General features: G+C 40.4%; 1 protein-coding gene across 1 annotated transcript; it reads left to right on the top strand.

Annotated features, from left to right (window-relative positions):
* The first annotated feature begins 388 nt into the window (after positions 1-388).
* pik3cg (phosphatidylinositol-4,5-bisphosphate 3-kinase, catalytic subunit gamma) lies at positions 389-11109 on the top strand. The gene is made up of 11 exons (XM_027150957.2): positions 389-578; positions 3242-5247; positions 5491-5556; positions 5658-5883; positions 5962-6065; positions 6220-6366; positions 7129-7219; positions 7312-7442; positions 7713-7824; positions 9983-10140; positions 10564-11109. Exons 2-11 carry the CDS (start codon positions 3250-3252, stop codon positions 10843-10845), a joined length of 3315 nt encoding a protein of 1104 aa, XP_027006758.2. The 5' UTR covers positions 389-578; positions 3242-3249; the 3' UTR covers positions 10846-11109.
* Positions 11110-15627: the final 4518 nt, after the last annotated feature.

The raw sequence follows: 15627 nt of genomic DNA, 5'->3' as shown, positions 1-15627 counted from the left end.
AACACATTCTAAGCCACGAGGGGGCGCCAAAGGGCAATGTAAAAACGGAAACGACACATTACTGACAAAATGAACAATAATAAAAAGAGCAATTTAAACCAAAGGAATGATCATCTAAAATCCCCTCTCACTCTAAGGATGTGGCTTTTCTATGATTTTTTTTATATAGATGATTCAGTAAGTATGTTATTAGCAGAATGAATCAAAATGGCAGAATACTACATCTGACTGTGAGTGTGAACAGAACAAACTCTTCTAATTTGATTGTGTGGGAAGAAGTGACAGAATTGTTCAGCTCGGAAATTTCCGGTAGGCTGCACTGAACACGTCACGTGTGTGTGTGTGTGTGTGTGTGTGTGTGTGTGTGTGTGTGTGTGTGTGTGTGTGTGTGTGTGTGTGTGTGTGTGTGTGTGCGCGCGCGCTGAAGTGTCTTGGTGTGACAGCTCACAGGTTACATGTGGAAACTGCAGAAACAGACGCTGCTTCTTGTCAGAATTAATTCCACTTTATTCGCATCAATGCCTCGGGATCCGTTTGTCCTCCGTCGGGGGTTCAGCTGGACCTGTGTTTGTTAAACGGTGAGTTTTTACACTGTTTACAGGAGTACAGCCCGTTACTTAGACACACACACACACACACACACACACACACACACACACACACACACACACACACACACACACACACACACACACACACACACACACACACACACAGTAAGAAGCGGTTACATCTGCTAAAGAAACTGTTCCTGTTCTCAGTCGATTTTACTGAAAACTAAAACTTCCGCATTTGTCTTGTGTTTCAAATAAAACCCTCACAGATGGTCCTGTAAATCTGTAACAACGTGTCAGTCTTGGGTTGTTTTGTGTAATAGAAATAGAGCTGATGTGAACAAACACATCTCCGAACTTCATGGTTTATTTTCAGCTTTTTGTGGACTAAAGATTTGCGCGCTTCCTGTTTCCTTTGTGTTGAACTTTAATATACATCATCAGCACTGTACAGTGTTTCTGCTCTATACATCACCACTGTACAGTGTTTCTGCTCTATACATCACCACTGTACAGTGTTTCTGCTCTATACATCAGCACTGTACAGTGTTTCTGCTCTATACATCAGCACTGTACACTGTTTCTGCTCTATACATCAGCACTGTACACTGTTTCTGCTCTATAGTCACCACTGTACAGTGTTTCTGCCCTATACGTCACCACTGTACACTGTTTCTGCTCTATACATCACCACTGTACACTGTTTCTGCCCTATACGTCACCACTGTACACTGTTTCTGCTCTATACATCACCACTGTACACTGTTTCTGCCCTATACGTCACCACTGTACACTGTTTCTGCTCTATACATCACCACTGTACACTGTTTCTGCCCTATACGTCACCACTGTACACTGTTTCTGCTCTATACATCACCACTGTACAGTGTTTCTGCTCTATACATCATCAGAACTGTACAGTGTTTCTGCTCTATACGTCACCACTGTACAGTGTTTCTGCCCTATACATCACCACTGTACACTGTTTCTGCTCTATACATCACCACTGTACACTGTTTCTGCTCTATACATCAGCACTGTACAGTGTTTCTGCTCTATACGTCACCACTGTACACTGTTTCTGCCCTATACATCACCACTGTACAGTGTTTCTGCTCTATACGTCAGCACTGTACAGTGTTTCTGCTCTATACATCAGCACTGTACAGTGTTTCTGCTCTATACGTCAGCACTGTACAGTGTTTCTGCTCTATACGTCACCACTGTACAGTGTTTCTGCTCTATACGTCAGCACTGTACAGTGTTTCTGCTCTATACGTCACCACTGTACAGTGTTTCTGCTCTATACATCAGCACTGTACAGTGTTTCTGCTCTATACGTCACCACTGTACAGTGTTTCTGCTCTATACATCACCACTGTACAGTGTTTCTGCTCTATACATCACCACTGTACAGTGTTTCTGCTCTATACATCAGCACTGTACAGTGTTTCTGCTCTATACGTCACCACTGTACACTGTTTCTGCCCTATACATCACCACTGTACAGTGTTTCTGCTCTATACATCACCACTGTACACTGTTTCTGCCCTATACGTCACCACTGTACAGTGTTTCTGCTCTATACATCACCACTGTACAGTGTTTCTGCTCTATACATCACCACTGTACAGTGTTTCTGCTCTATACATCACCACTGTACACTGTTTCTGCTCTATACGTCACCACTGTACAGTGTTTCTGCTCTATACATCAGCACTGTACAGTGTTTCTGCTCTATACGTCAGCACTGTACAGTGTTTCTGCTCTATACGTCACCACTGTACACTGTTTCTGCTCTATACATCACCACTGTACAGTGTTTCTGCTCTATACGTCACCACTGTACAGTGTTTCTGCTCTATACATCATCAGAACTGTACAGTGTTTCTGCCCTTTACGTCACCACTGTACAGTGTTTCTGCTCTAAACGTCACCACTGTACACTGTTTCTGCTCTATACGTCACCACTGTACAGTGTTTCTGCTCTATACGTCACCACTGTACACTGTTTCTGCTCTATACGTCACCACTGTACAGTGTTTCTGCTCTATACGTCACCACTGTACACTGTTTCTGCTCTATACGTCACCACTGTACAGTGTTTCTGCTCTATACGTCACCACTGTACACTGTTTCTGCTCTATACGTCACCACTGTACAGTGTTTCTGCTCTATACGTCACCACTGTACAGTGTTTCTGCTCTATACGTCACCACTGTACAGTGTTTCTGCTCTATACGTCACCACTGTACAGTGTTTCTGCTCTATACGTCACCACTGTACAGTGTTTCTGCTCTATACATCACCACTGTACACTGTTTCTGCCCTATACATCACCACTGTACAGTGTTTCTGCTCTATACATCACCACTGTACAGTGTTTCTGCTCTATACGTCACCACTGTACACTGTTTCTGCTCTTTAAACTTAACTTTTGTCCTTTCTGAGGTCACTAAAACACTTATTGTACTGAACATTAGCTCCTCACTTAATAATCGGATATTAATCTCTGTGCCTTTGATTGAAGTCATACTTTCTTCAGTAATTCTATCAATGCATAAATAACTAGACCTTCTTTGCTGTAGGGATGTTGACAAAAAAAAGTTTTTAAATGTTTTCTATAAGTATAAAAGTTAACAGCACTGATCCTTCTGATGAATATTTTGCTTCTGACATCATTTTAGCATTGGTTATGGAGCAGCAAGTTAGTGATGATGAATCACCAGTAGTTCTAAGAGGTGAAAACCGAAGGAGGAGAAGAAAAATGAAAGCATTTACATCGAACACATCTGCAACAATGGACCATTTAACGGTGGAGTTTGTGCTTCCGACGACTAACAAAACAACCAAGAACCCTGACACGCTGCAGCTGGATGTGATTGGGAACTGGACGGTCGAGCAGGTAAAAGCCCAGCTGTGGCTGAAGGCCGTCACGACCAACATGTGCCCTGAATTCTACCAGAAGTATTCACCAGACCACTGCATCCTGCTGTACCAAAAGAAAGGAAGCTGTTGTGAGATTTATGACAAACACCAGGTGTTTCAGACCCTTGACTGCATTCGCTACTGGAAAGCTCTTAAAAAGGAGGTTGGGAAAATCTATCTGGTTCTCCGGCCACAGCTTTCTGAAGAATCCATCCAGTACCAGAAATTTCTAAATCATCTTATCGGGTATGATGTCACAGATGTCAGTAATGTTCACGACGATGAGCTGGAGTTCACTAGGAGGAAGTTACTAACAACCAGGAAAATTGAATTGGCTGACCGAGATCCCAGATTTTACTCAATGGACCCCTGGATAACTACCAAATCCTTACCTGATTACATGCTGAGTAAAATCTCTAACAACAACATTCTACTTGTGATACACAGAGAAACTTCAAGTCAGACGATAAAGGTGTCGATCGATGACACACCATTTCATATTCTTCAGAGTTTTTTCATAAAGACTGTCAACAAGAGGGCTCTGCTTGGCATACCAGAGGATGTCAACGAATCCGATTTTGTTCTGAGGGTTTGTGGAAGAGAAGAATATCTTTTTGGAGACTATCCCATCAAAGACTTCCACTGGATCAGACAGTGCCTGAAAAGTGGAGAAGAGATCCATTTGGTGCTTGAATCCCCCCCAGACCCTGAACAAGATGTTGTCCCAAAGGAGGACTGGGCACAGGTGGATGACTGCACTGGTGTAGCTGGCACACATGAGCAACTGACTATTAATGAGAAGGACCATGAGAAGGTGTTCACAGTCTCCCTGTGGGACTGCAATCGCAAGTTTAGAGTCAAAATCCTGGGCATAGATATACCAGTCCTGCCCTGTAACTCCGAACTGATGGTCTTTGTGGAGGCCAGCATTTTCCATGGGCAGCAGCTGCTTGCTCAGGAGAGGACCCCCTTAAAGCCCTTCACTGAAGAGGTGCTGTGGAACATCTGGCTTGATTTCAACATTAAGATCAAGGATTTACCCAAAGGTGCCCGGTTGAACCTGCAGGTGCTGTGTGGTAAAGCCCAAACACAGCCCTCAAGAGACAGCTCTTCACTCGATAGCAAGAACAAGAGCCGTCTGCTCTACTACGTAAACCTGTTAGTGGTCGACCACAGGTCTTTACTCAGACAGGGTGAATTTATCCTGCACATGTGGAAGATGCCTGAGAAAAGTGAGGATAACAGTAGCGTAAATGCAGATAAACTCACTTCTGCCACCAATCCAGACAAAACCAGTTCCATGGCAATTGCAGTGCTACTGGACAAGTATTGCTACCCAGTTGCTTTGCCTAAGAGCAGGGATTCCCAAAACACATCGGAAATGGAAGGAGAAAGGGGGACACGAGAGATGCCGAACCATTTACGGAAGCAGTTTGATCAAATCATGGCTACCGATCCTCTGCATCCACTCAGTGTGGAAGATAAGGAGCTCCTATGGCATTTCAGACAGGAGTGTGTGCGACATCCTTCGGCCTACCCGAAGTTTCTTGGCTCTGTGAAATGGGGAAAACAGGAAGCCGTCATGGCCACACATCATCTTTTAGAGAGAAGCACCGCATGGGACCGGAGCCCTCCAGATGTGGGGTTAGCGATGCAGCTATTGGACTGTCACTTTTCTGATGCAAACGTGCGCACTATGGCGGTCAGGAAATTGGAGACTTTTGGCGATGACGATGTCCTTCGGTACCTTTTGCAGCTGGTCCAGGTAAGCCTTGTGTTGAGCTTATATTCCGCAGACGGCTTTTGCATATTTAAATGTTAAAGGTAATTCGAGATAAACAAAAAACTCTTGTTTGCTTTGCAAATACCTTCATTAACAAAAATAATATGGTATAACACCTCCTATTTGTCACAGTTGTCCTACATCTCTTTTATATTTCAGCAGTCATATTTATTGTTTATTTCTGTATGTCTCGCTCAATTAACAGAGTTTGTTCATTTCCCCCAGGCTGTTAAGTTTGAACCCTATCATGATAGTGCGCTTGCCAGGTTTCTCCTTAAGCGTGCTCTCAGGGTGAGTTAAAGCTTTCTGTACCCTCTGCACATCATGCTGATGTTGTACACAAATCATCCCTTTTCTTTTGTCAACTTTTTCATTCCCTGTCTTCTTCACAGAGCAAACGAATCGGCCATTTCCTCTTCTGGTTCCTGCGGAGTGAGATAGCTCAGTCTATGCACTACCAACAGCGGTATGCAGTTATTTTAGAGGCTTACCTTCGGGGCTGTGGAGATGCCATGCTGCAGGACTTTAGTAAGCAGGTGGAAATTACTGAGGCATTACAGAAGGTCACTCGTGAGATCAAAGCCATATCTGCTGAAAAATATGATGTTTCAGCACAAGGTGATAAGTTTTTATTCCACTTGTTCATAGCTCCAGCTCCTAAATGATTAGCGATCTAATCATCTTTCTTCCCTGTAGTTGTTTTTCTGTTGCGCCAGAAACTGGAGAGTCTGCAAATGCAGGGTTTGCCCAAGAGCTTTAAAGTACCATATGATCCCGGTCTACGAGCTGGGTCACTTGTGGTAGGTGGTGAAGCACAACAGACTTTTGTTTTTAGTGTTTGTGGCAGAAATGTTTCTTGTTACTCATGTGAAACTCTACGCTTGATGGACAGGTTTTGCTGTTTTCAGACTTGTTCAGTTAGACAGACAATAATGAAACCATTTCTATTCATAGATTGAGCAATGCAAAGTAATGGCATCCAAAAAGAAACCCCTGTGGCTGCAGTTTAAGCGAGCCGACCCCACCACCTTGTCGAGCGACACCATTGGGATCATTTTCAAGGATGGAGATGATCTTCGTCAGGATATGTTAATTTTACAGGTGACGATTAAATAATGAAAACAAGTGTTCTGTGCTTACTCGCTCACTGTCATTAGAAACAGTGCCAATAGTTTGTTTACAATACTTAAAGGTGGGGTCTCTGATATTTGAGAAACGCTTCAGAAAACTGAGTCGGGACGACAAACTAAACAAAACTAACGTGTAACCAATGAGCAGAAAGGGGCGGGGCTTGTCGATATGGGCAGAGAGAGTGTTCAGTGCACATGTGTGACGTTAGCAGAAAGCGGTTTTAACATCAACATGGAGGATAAAACATGGAGGATAAAAGAAAGAAAGAGAGAAGAAAGACTTACGATAAGGACAAGAAGTAGGACGTGTTAATATAGGATCAGCTTTCTAGTGCTGGAGAGAACTGAAGGAGCAGGAAGTTGGCCACATATTCACAGGTTGGAGTTTCCCGAGTCAATAACTCCTGAGCTAAACGCTGTTACTACACAAATAACACCTCTTTTCTATCGTAGTAATGTAGAGAGGCAGCTACAACCGCGTTTTGTGTAGTAACAGCGTTTAGCTCAGGAGTTATTGACTCGGGAAACTCCGACCTGTGAATATGCGCACATGCACACGTGCACCGAACACTCTCTCCGCCCATATTGACAAGACCCGCCCCTTTCTGCTCATTGGCTACACGTTTGTTTTGATTTTTGTTTTGTTTGGTGGCCCAACGTAGTTTTCAGAAGCATTTCACAAATATCGGAGACCGCACCTTTAACAAACTCTCAAATCTTAATCACAATGCAGATTCTGTTGATCATGGAGTCTATATGGGAGACGGAATCTCTAGATCTGTCCTTATTGCCCTATGGTTGTATTTCTACCGGAAATAAAATTGGTAAGTTTATAAATTTCTGTAATACTTTATGGTCTCTGAATGTTTAACCCAGCAAGTTTTTATTAATGAGCCAGTTGAATTCTTGACCATAGGGATGATTGAGATCGTGAAGGACGCTACCACCATTGCTAACATCCAGCAAAGCACTGTGGGGAATACTGGAGCTTTTAAAGATGAAATCCTGAACCAGTGGCTGCGAGACAAATGTGTGAATGAGGACAAGGTATGCTTTTTCTGCTGAATGGTATGACTCTTTGTATTAACGGGGAAGGAAACGTCTGTACGCAGGTCTATTTCCTGGTTCTACAAGGGGTTTGTTTGTGGTACAACTTTTTTTTAGAACAGATTTAGCTGCTGACCGGAAATGAGGAGTATTACCCAGTAATACTGAACGCGTATTGTTTGCCTGCCATGTTTGCATGGTTATGTTTGCATAATTCAAATGTGTGTAATAAAAAATTTGCGGTCTTTGCGGTTTCTGCCCTCCCTCTAGTATCAGCAGGCAGTGGAGCGCTTTGTGTATTCCTGTGGAGGTTACTGCGTAGCAACCTACGTCCTGGGGATAGGCGATCGCCATAATGACAACATCATGATCACTGAATCTGGTAACAGAGCATAAATTAAATATTTGTATTTACCGACACACAGTAGATGAGTAGATGTACGTTTCATACAGCAGTGTGTTCAGGTTAGCGTCGGCCTGCTCATGCTTCCTGTTACGGATTGCCACTTTTTCTGCTTAAACAAACCCCCGGAGAACGTTTGTATTACCTGCCAAAAAAAGCATCATATTAAGTTACGAATAAAGCATCCTAGGATGTTTTATTGCCCATGTACCACAGGGATGTTCATTTTGTAGTAATAAATAATTTCCTATAAATAAGTCCTACGAATAATATTCATCCAATCAAAGAAGAAAAACTACATTTATTTAAATAGTTAATATTTCAATATTTAATAATGCTAAATGGTAGTAGTTGATTGAATGACTCATGGGTTGTATCGTGTGATGGTGGTGACGATAATAATAATTCTTTAGAGTTAAACATAAAATTAACCTTAAAATGAATAAAAACAGACAGATTCATTTTCAATAAAACTAAATGAGATGGAAAGTAACATTCAAGCACACAGCAGTGTGAAGTCAAAAACAATCCATGCAATTTAACTTTTCATGCTATTTCTATTATTATTATTGTGAATTTAGAGATTTCTGTTAAGTTGCATTGATACTGATAGTGATATTACGCCCACTGTTAAACGCTCTATACAAATATAATCAGGTTGAGTTGAACCAGTTAAAAAGAAAATAATAGACATATATTGGGGACACCTGAAATAAAGACTGACTTTAGAGAATAGACAAATGTCAGTTCCTGCTTTAATGAGTCAACCTCTCACTAGCCTCTCTTAAAGGTTTTAAGATTAAAAAAATGCTCATCATGTAACTAAGAAACTGGAAAGTCCTCTGTTCTTAAAATAACTTTTATTAAATGCTGTCATGGCAGAAAGGCAGACTCTTTCCATAAATAACTCTTTAAATAAAATGGCTCCATGTTGAAAGCCTATATTTTACTATTAGCCTTTAAATATTGTGACTCCATCACCGTGATTTCCTGTGTAAGTCACTACAGAAAGGCTGCTGTATCAGAACAAGCATGTTAATATACACTGGGGTTTGTCCCAAAGCCAACACTATACTCAGAGCTACTGTTACACGACATTAATCCACACTTTCTGACCAATCAGGTTCAGCAGTCATTTTATTCTCATGTGACATTTTACACTATTATACAAATATTTTAAACAGTTATTTTGGTACTTTTTTACTTAGTGTCTATTTAGTATTTAGTGTTTGTTTTAGTAACCAGGTTCTTCATCTTTTCTTCTTCTTTCGTCTTTTCCCTTCAGGGCGAATCATCTCTCTCCACCTATCCCTATCTTCTGCATCCTCAACACTTACACCCACTAGCTTCATATCCTCATTAATTACATCCTTATAACCTCCTCTTTGGCCTTCCTCTTTGCCTCCTGCCTGGCAGCTCCATGTCCAACATTCTCCTACCGATATACTCACTCTCCCTCCTCTGAACATGTCCAAACCATCTTAATTTGTCCTCACTAACTTTTTCCCCTAAACGTCCAACATGGGCTGTCCCTCTGATGTACTCGTCCCTAATCCTGTCCAATCTTGTCCCTCCCAAAGAGAACCTCAACATATTCAGCTCGGCTACCTCTAACTTCTGTCTCTTCTTCAGTGACACTGTCTCTAAACCGTACAGCATGGCCGGTCTCACCTCTGTCCTCTACACCTTCCCCTTGATTCTCGCTGATATTTTCCTATCACACAGAACTCCTGACACCTTTCTCCACCCACTCCAACCTGCCTGCACTCGCTTCTTTACCTCTTTCCCACTCTCTCCATTACTCTGGACTGTTGACCCCAAGTACTTAAACTCCTGTACCTTCTCCACCCCTTCACCCTGTAACCTTACTGTTCCACTTCCCTCCCTTTCATTCACACACATGTACAGTACTCAGTCTTACTACGACTGACTTTCACTCCTCTTCTCTCCAGCGCAAACTTATTAATTATGAAGAACCAGGTTCTTCATCATTAATGATAACTGAATGGGATGTACTGTTAATGGGCATTAGGAAATGTAAAGGGAAAATAAAAGGTAGGAATGATAGAAACGTTGCTCTTTATAAATGAATTGTAGTCCCTCATTTGAAGTGATCTATCTGCTTTACTTACTGTAGGTAACCTGTTCCACATTGACTTTGGACACATTCTTGGAAACTACAAGAGCTTTCTGGGTATAACCAAGGAAAGGGTGCCTTTTGTTTTGACGCCTGACTTTCTCTATGTAATGGGAACAACGGGAAAGAAGTCCAGCCCGAATTTCATTATGTTCCAGGTGAAGAAACCTATTTTTGTTCTATATTATTGAATAATTAAGAAGATATCACGCAGCAGATTGCGCTCCTGTGTCTGTTGTGCACTGATTACGATGTTTAATACATTAATAACTGACACGCTCGATTTTTTTTTACGTATTAATGTCGTGACGCATCAAGAGAGAACGTCTTTCTTCAGTCCGTGCTATCGCATATAGCCGTAAAAGCGTTTAATTCCGTAGCTAGCATCTTCTTTGCCTCTCACTTGCTTTGCACTGCCATTTAAAACCCTTGCCATAAATGTTAAATAAGCAAATCCTAACAAAAATGTTACTATGAACATGTTTTATTTTTAACCATTTATTACTCAGACCAGTTTTGAGAACGCAACCAGGGCGTGGTGTATAAAAGTCTACTGATATACTTATTTATTTTGAACCTAGGATATTTGTCTGAAGGCCTACCTGGCACTCCGACATCACTCCAACTTGCTCATCATCTTGTTCTCAATGATGCTGATGACTGGCATGCCCCAGCTGACCAGCAAGGAGGACATAGAGTACATTCGAGAGGCTCTGACTGTAGGCTGTACAGAAGATGTGGCTCAGAGACACTTCCTGGATCAGATCGAAATCTGCCGGGACAAAGGCTGGACAGTGCAGTTCAACTGGTTTCTACACTTAGTGCTCGGGATTAAACAAGGTGTAGAAAAACGATCAGCTTAAGACTGATGAAAAGGCACCATGAGACAGTGTTTTTATAAAGTATTTTATCCACAAATTACATTTTTATATCAAGGTTTAGGTTTTATTTGAGTTTTTTTCAATTGCTTTTATTAGAGGTAAATTTTTTTCTCAATTTTTAATTTTTTTTTTCTCTGATAATCATCCCAAGTTTGTTTGTATCTCACATTTTACGCAAAAATGAAGTCTACACATATATATTGTTCAACACATGGAGTATGTGACATTAAAATAAGCTTTAATGAGTGGATTGCATTTTTATATGGAGACCTTTTACATGAAATAATGCAGAGGAACGAACATCGTCACTTCAGGACTCAACATTCTCAGAGCCAAATGCAGCAAATGTTTCTAAAACATTTCTAAGTGTTTAATGAAAATTTCAGACACCCAATTTTTAAATCGGATGTGCATTATAAACAATTGTGCATCTCTGGAGAAAAGTTACTACAGTTTCCTATCGAGACTAGTGATGCCTCTCATTTTCTAGCTGAGAACTAAAAAATTAAAGTCAGCTGAAGACCATGAGCTCGTACAAGAGACCGATACACTTTTATTATCTGGCCGTTAATCAATCCCATTCCTGCACAATCCCATTACTGCACAATCCCATTACTCTGGAACAGATACCGGAATAGCTGTTGGTCCAACAGGCTAACCGGTGTCCAGGCAGCCCACAGAGCAGCCGGGCTTTGACCTGCCAGCTGGCAGCCACTTTCACATAGCCATTGAGAGGACACAGGATTGGCATCATTATCTTTGTGAGTAATTTAGCTGAAATTAGCTCGATACTGACTCGGTGATGTTCTCGGTCTACAAAAACGCTGTTGAAGCCACTTTGTCTGTCTACTGTTTGTTCACTGGCAAGTTTCACAAGCTGTCAAACACTGTGTCTGGGTTCCACTGTGGTATCATTGGTTTGTGTACTTCTATATATCAAGAGCATAGACATGCTCATTAATATTTGATTTAACCCTTTGTGTACATTTCATTTCACTAGGTTCCCTTTTTACATGCTGTGGTGTCTCCTGTGCCACAGTGACCCTTATATCTGCGACAGCAGGACCAGTCTGATGGTATAGAGAGGGTCTGTTAGATCCATTGTCTCTTTGGTTAAAAACAGGCCTCCAATACAGACTACGTACTGTAATCTTATCAGCATGTGCCCCAGTGTCCTTTGTAACAGTGGCAGAATAGTGGAACAGCATAGTGACGTCCTTACCAAGAAACCTTCTGTCCTTTATATTCACCACATTTGGAAATCAGTCAAATGTTAGATGGTGTCTGCTGTGATAGGTAATAGGTTAGGTAATAGGAGTTAGCTTAAGGACCTCTGGATACGGGGGACGGGCGTCTGATTGCAGTGGTCCAGTGACAGAAGGTGTCCATATTCCTATGTCCATAACTTGCTTGCATACCTGGATATTGTTAGTGCTTGTTGTAAAAACATCACAGAAGTATTGTTTGTCTAATCTGTAGACAGAGTTCCTGGAGGTTTTCCAGCACTTGTCACACTTTCATGCTGTTTCATACCTATCTGTCATTACTACTTCCCTTTTCTCAGGAAGAAGTACTAAGGGCTTAGAGTTTCAGACAGTTGTTATGTGCTAGTGAGGAGGCAATAATCTAGATAAAGAAGTACACGCAGACCCTGGAATTGCCCTGTTGTTTACACATTTTGTACTGAGACTACTTTGATATGGTACAGTACGTCTCTTTGTCACTGTGGATATGGAGAAATCACTTGTTCATCTGTTGCATTATTTCTGACATTTAGGTATTTCAAGTCTACAGTGGGGCAAATTCCACCATCCGTTTGTTGCTGATGGTGCAGATTTGGCATGAAAATGTCATTCCACTTTATAGAAGGATGTTTCTTCTGCTTGTCCAGACATCTGCAAGGCAAAAATGTGAATGTGGAAGACCGTGACAGGGCAAGGGGTCTTTTATAGGCTACACATGTGAGGTCATACACACCGGGCTAAAAAAAACATACTTAGTTTCCGGGAGGAAATCACACGAAGGGTTCAAAACATATAGAACACAGAACACCTGCATCGGAATCTGTTCATTTGTTAAAATGAATAAATATGCTGCAATGTGTTGGTACAGTACAGTATATACCAGCTGGTTGTGAGATCTTTGATATATTAAAAAAAGTTAACTGGCTTCATCCTTCATCATCATCAAGTTTTTGAAAAGAAAACAAATCGCAAATTAAATAAGACGAAAGAATTATTGTCCTTTACTAGTTTTGTTGTTAATGAATTTTCATTGGTACAATTACTGAAAAACATTCAATTAAAAATGCCAAAGCAGGAGTATATACACAAACCAACAAACTGTGTGTGTAGAGAGAGAAAAGAAAGAAACATGCTGATTATAAAGCCTGTACAACGTGCTTCTGTGTTATAGTTAAAAGATGGTTATGTGGACCACAAACACTTGACCAGGAAGAATGACCAGTTTTTGTCTATGCAAATCTTTCGGGTTTCAGGGATGGCGTGTTTGTTATAGTCAAATTGTTAACGTAGGCATGTCTGTTTGTTCCAGTGGGACACATTCATACTTAACACTTCTTCCTGTTTCATAATTCTTACATGTTTCACCATAACGTCTTTTAGTCGACTGTTAACAACTGCATGAAGAATTAATTTTGAAAAAGAACAGTATTAACAGTCAGGTAGATAATATCTGGCAACCACTAATAAGAGATCAAGCATTAATTCGTATATACATCCTTATTAAAATCAAGCAGACAAGCAAACAAGTGATAGACTTTTCTGCTAGTTGTGCTCGATGTTGAGTCAGAAAGAGTGCTGCAAGTCCCTAGAAGGAACTACTGACTGATTTTTACTGATCTGAAACTCAAATATACTTTATAAAATCCACAAAGGAAGTGAGAGCTGTGACTAAAAAAAAAAAAAGAACATGAAACAGTCCACGTTAATCAGACAAAATAAATGTGCTGGAATACAAACAAATTAAAGACCAATAATTCTAAATCAGTGATGAAGGTGATTATTATTGTGCCAAAACAAGGACATGGGAATCACAGGCAGATTTACTGAGAATTATTACAGACCACAAACATCAGCTGATGAAACTTTCGTTCAGCTTCATAACAGGGAATAGAGGACAGATCACAGAGACTTTGAGGAAGTAAACCTATAGTTTAGGATGTTACTTTAGCACAATAAACTTTTCTCCCCACCTTTATGGTTTGTAAAATGCCCTCAGTTATGATTACTCAGATTGTTGTGTCACCCTCCTGACCACCAGTACTGATGTGTGAAGCTCTCTACTGCCCCTGGTGGTCATCTAGTTACACACGTACCTAACTATATATATATATATATATATATATATGACGAATATTTAATGATAATGACGAAATATTTAAACAAATAACGTATATTTAATGAAACTGGGGTTTAATGGGTGTACTGGGACTGCTGATGTGGTTTGTGATGGGTTTTGTAGTGTGGGGGTCTAATGCATGGACATGTTATTCCAGCTGTGCACTATATAAAGTTCCATTGTTGATTGTCACATAGACAGTAAAAAAAGATTTGTAGCAAATGGTTCATTATGATGTGTTAAAGAGAAAGAATTGAATAGACATTCAACATATACATATACAGGGATAATAAAAAAAATCATATTTCTACATGGTACATATATTCAGCAAAATAAAACTCTGTCCATATGAAGCGAGCATGTGTGTTACTTCGTTCGCTAAGTCATACATGACTAGAGTAAAAAGTATGAAAACATAATAATAATTATTTCCTTACGCTGCTAATTATGGAGGAAAGTTCAGTAAAAAATCTGGAACAACCTGATCACAACTACACATCCTTTTTTTTCTTCTGTAAACAAATTATGCCATTACTTTAAAAACCTAATGCTAAGCTTTTAAGCTTCATGTGCCTATGTTTTATGTCAATAATAACCCCCATTCACAGTTGAAATAGTTTCTATTATTTTGGTTACAATCAAATTCAACAGCTCGAAAGTCTATGGGGAAAAAAACACACTGAACCTCAAAAACATGGCAGCAGCTGGATCCTAGTGTGACAGTGTCCTGTGGTAGAAGTCTCATTCAGGGTGTGTTCCAGTAATAGTGTTCCAGGTTCACTGTAAACCTGACTAAGAAAAGCATTTACTGAAGATAAATCAACCTTGAATGCTTCTGGATGAGTAAATGTACTATATTAATATTAGTTTTAATGATTGTACAAGATTTCATGATTAAAGAAGCAATAATATATTATAACATATATATATATATATATGTGTGTGTGTGTGTGTGTGTGTGTGTGTGTGTGTGTGTGTGTGTGTGTGTGTGTGCGTGTGTGTGTGTATACCCTGTATGTGCATGTTCCCCTCATAATCCAGGGGTTTCCTCTAGGTGATATTTTCTAATCTTCATCTTATCTGTCCCGTTTGGACGAGTCTGTTTCCATGGTAGCTTCACATTCCTGTTCTTGGCTGTTGGGAGTGGAACCTGATGTGGACTTCTGTTGTTGGAGCTCATCCACCTCAGGGTTTTGTTACATTGAGATACATTTCTGCTCATCATGACCGTACAGAGTGATTATCTGAGTAATAATTGGCTGATGAGATAATTACATTAATAAGCAGATGTATTTTAATTAAAGACTTGGGATTGAACAGTGAGTGTATAATCTGTAGTGATATATTTATTGTATTTATTTTACACAAATGTGTCACAAATCATTTGTTCACCAGTAAAACCCA

This window comes from Tachysurus fulvidraco, chromosome 19, assembly GCF_022655615.1.
Source record: "Tachysurus fulvidraco isolate hzauxx_2018 chromosome 19, HZAU_PFXX_2.0, whole genome shotgun sequence".
Classification (NCBI taxonomy): Eukaryota; Metazoa; Chordata; class Actinopteri; order Siluriformes; family Bagridae; genus Tachysurus; species Tachysurus fulvidraco.
This window is presented reverse-complemented; position numbering and strand designations above follow the sequence as displayed.

Bases quoted from the DNA above. Each gene is read 5' to 3' on its own strand.
- pik3cg (XM_027150957.2), top strand. From the start codon at position 3,250: ATGGAGCAGCAAGTTAGTGATGATGAATCACCAGTAGTTCTAAGAGGT. The intron at 5,248-5,490 runs GTAAGCCTTGTG...CATTTCCCCCAG, and splicing joins ACCTTTTGCAGCTGGTCCAG to GCTGTTAAGTTTGAACCCTA. The intron at 5,884-5,961 runs GTGATAAGTTTT...TCTTCCCTGTAG, and splicing joins ATATGATGTTTCAGCACAAG to TTGTTTTTCTGTTGCGCCAG.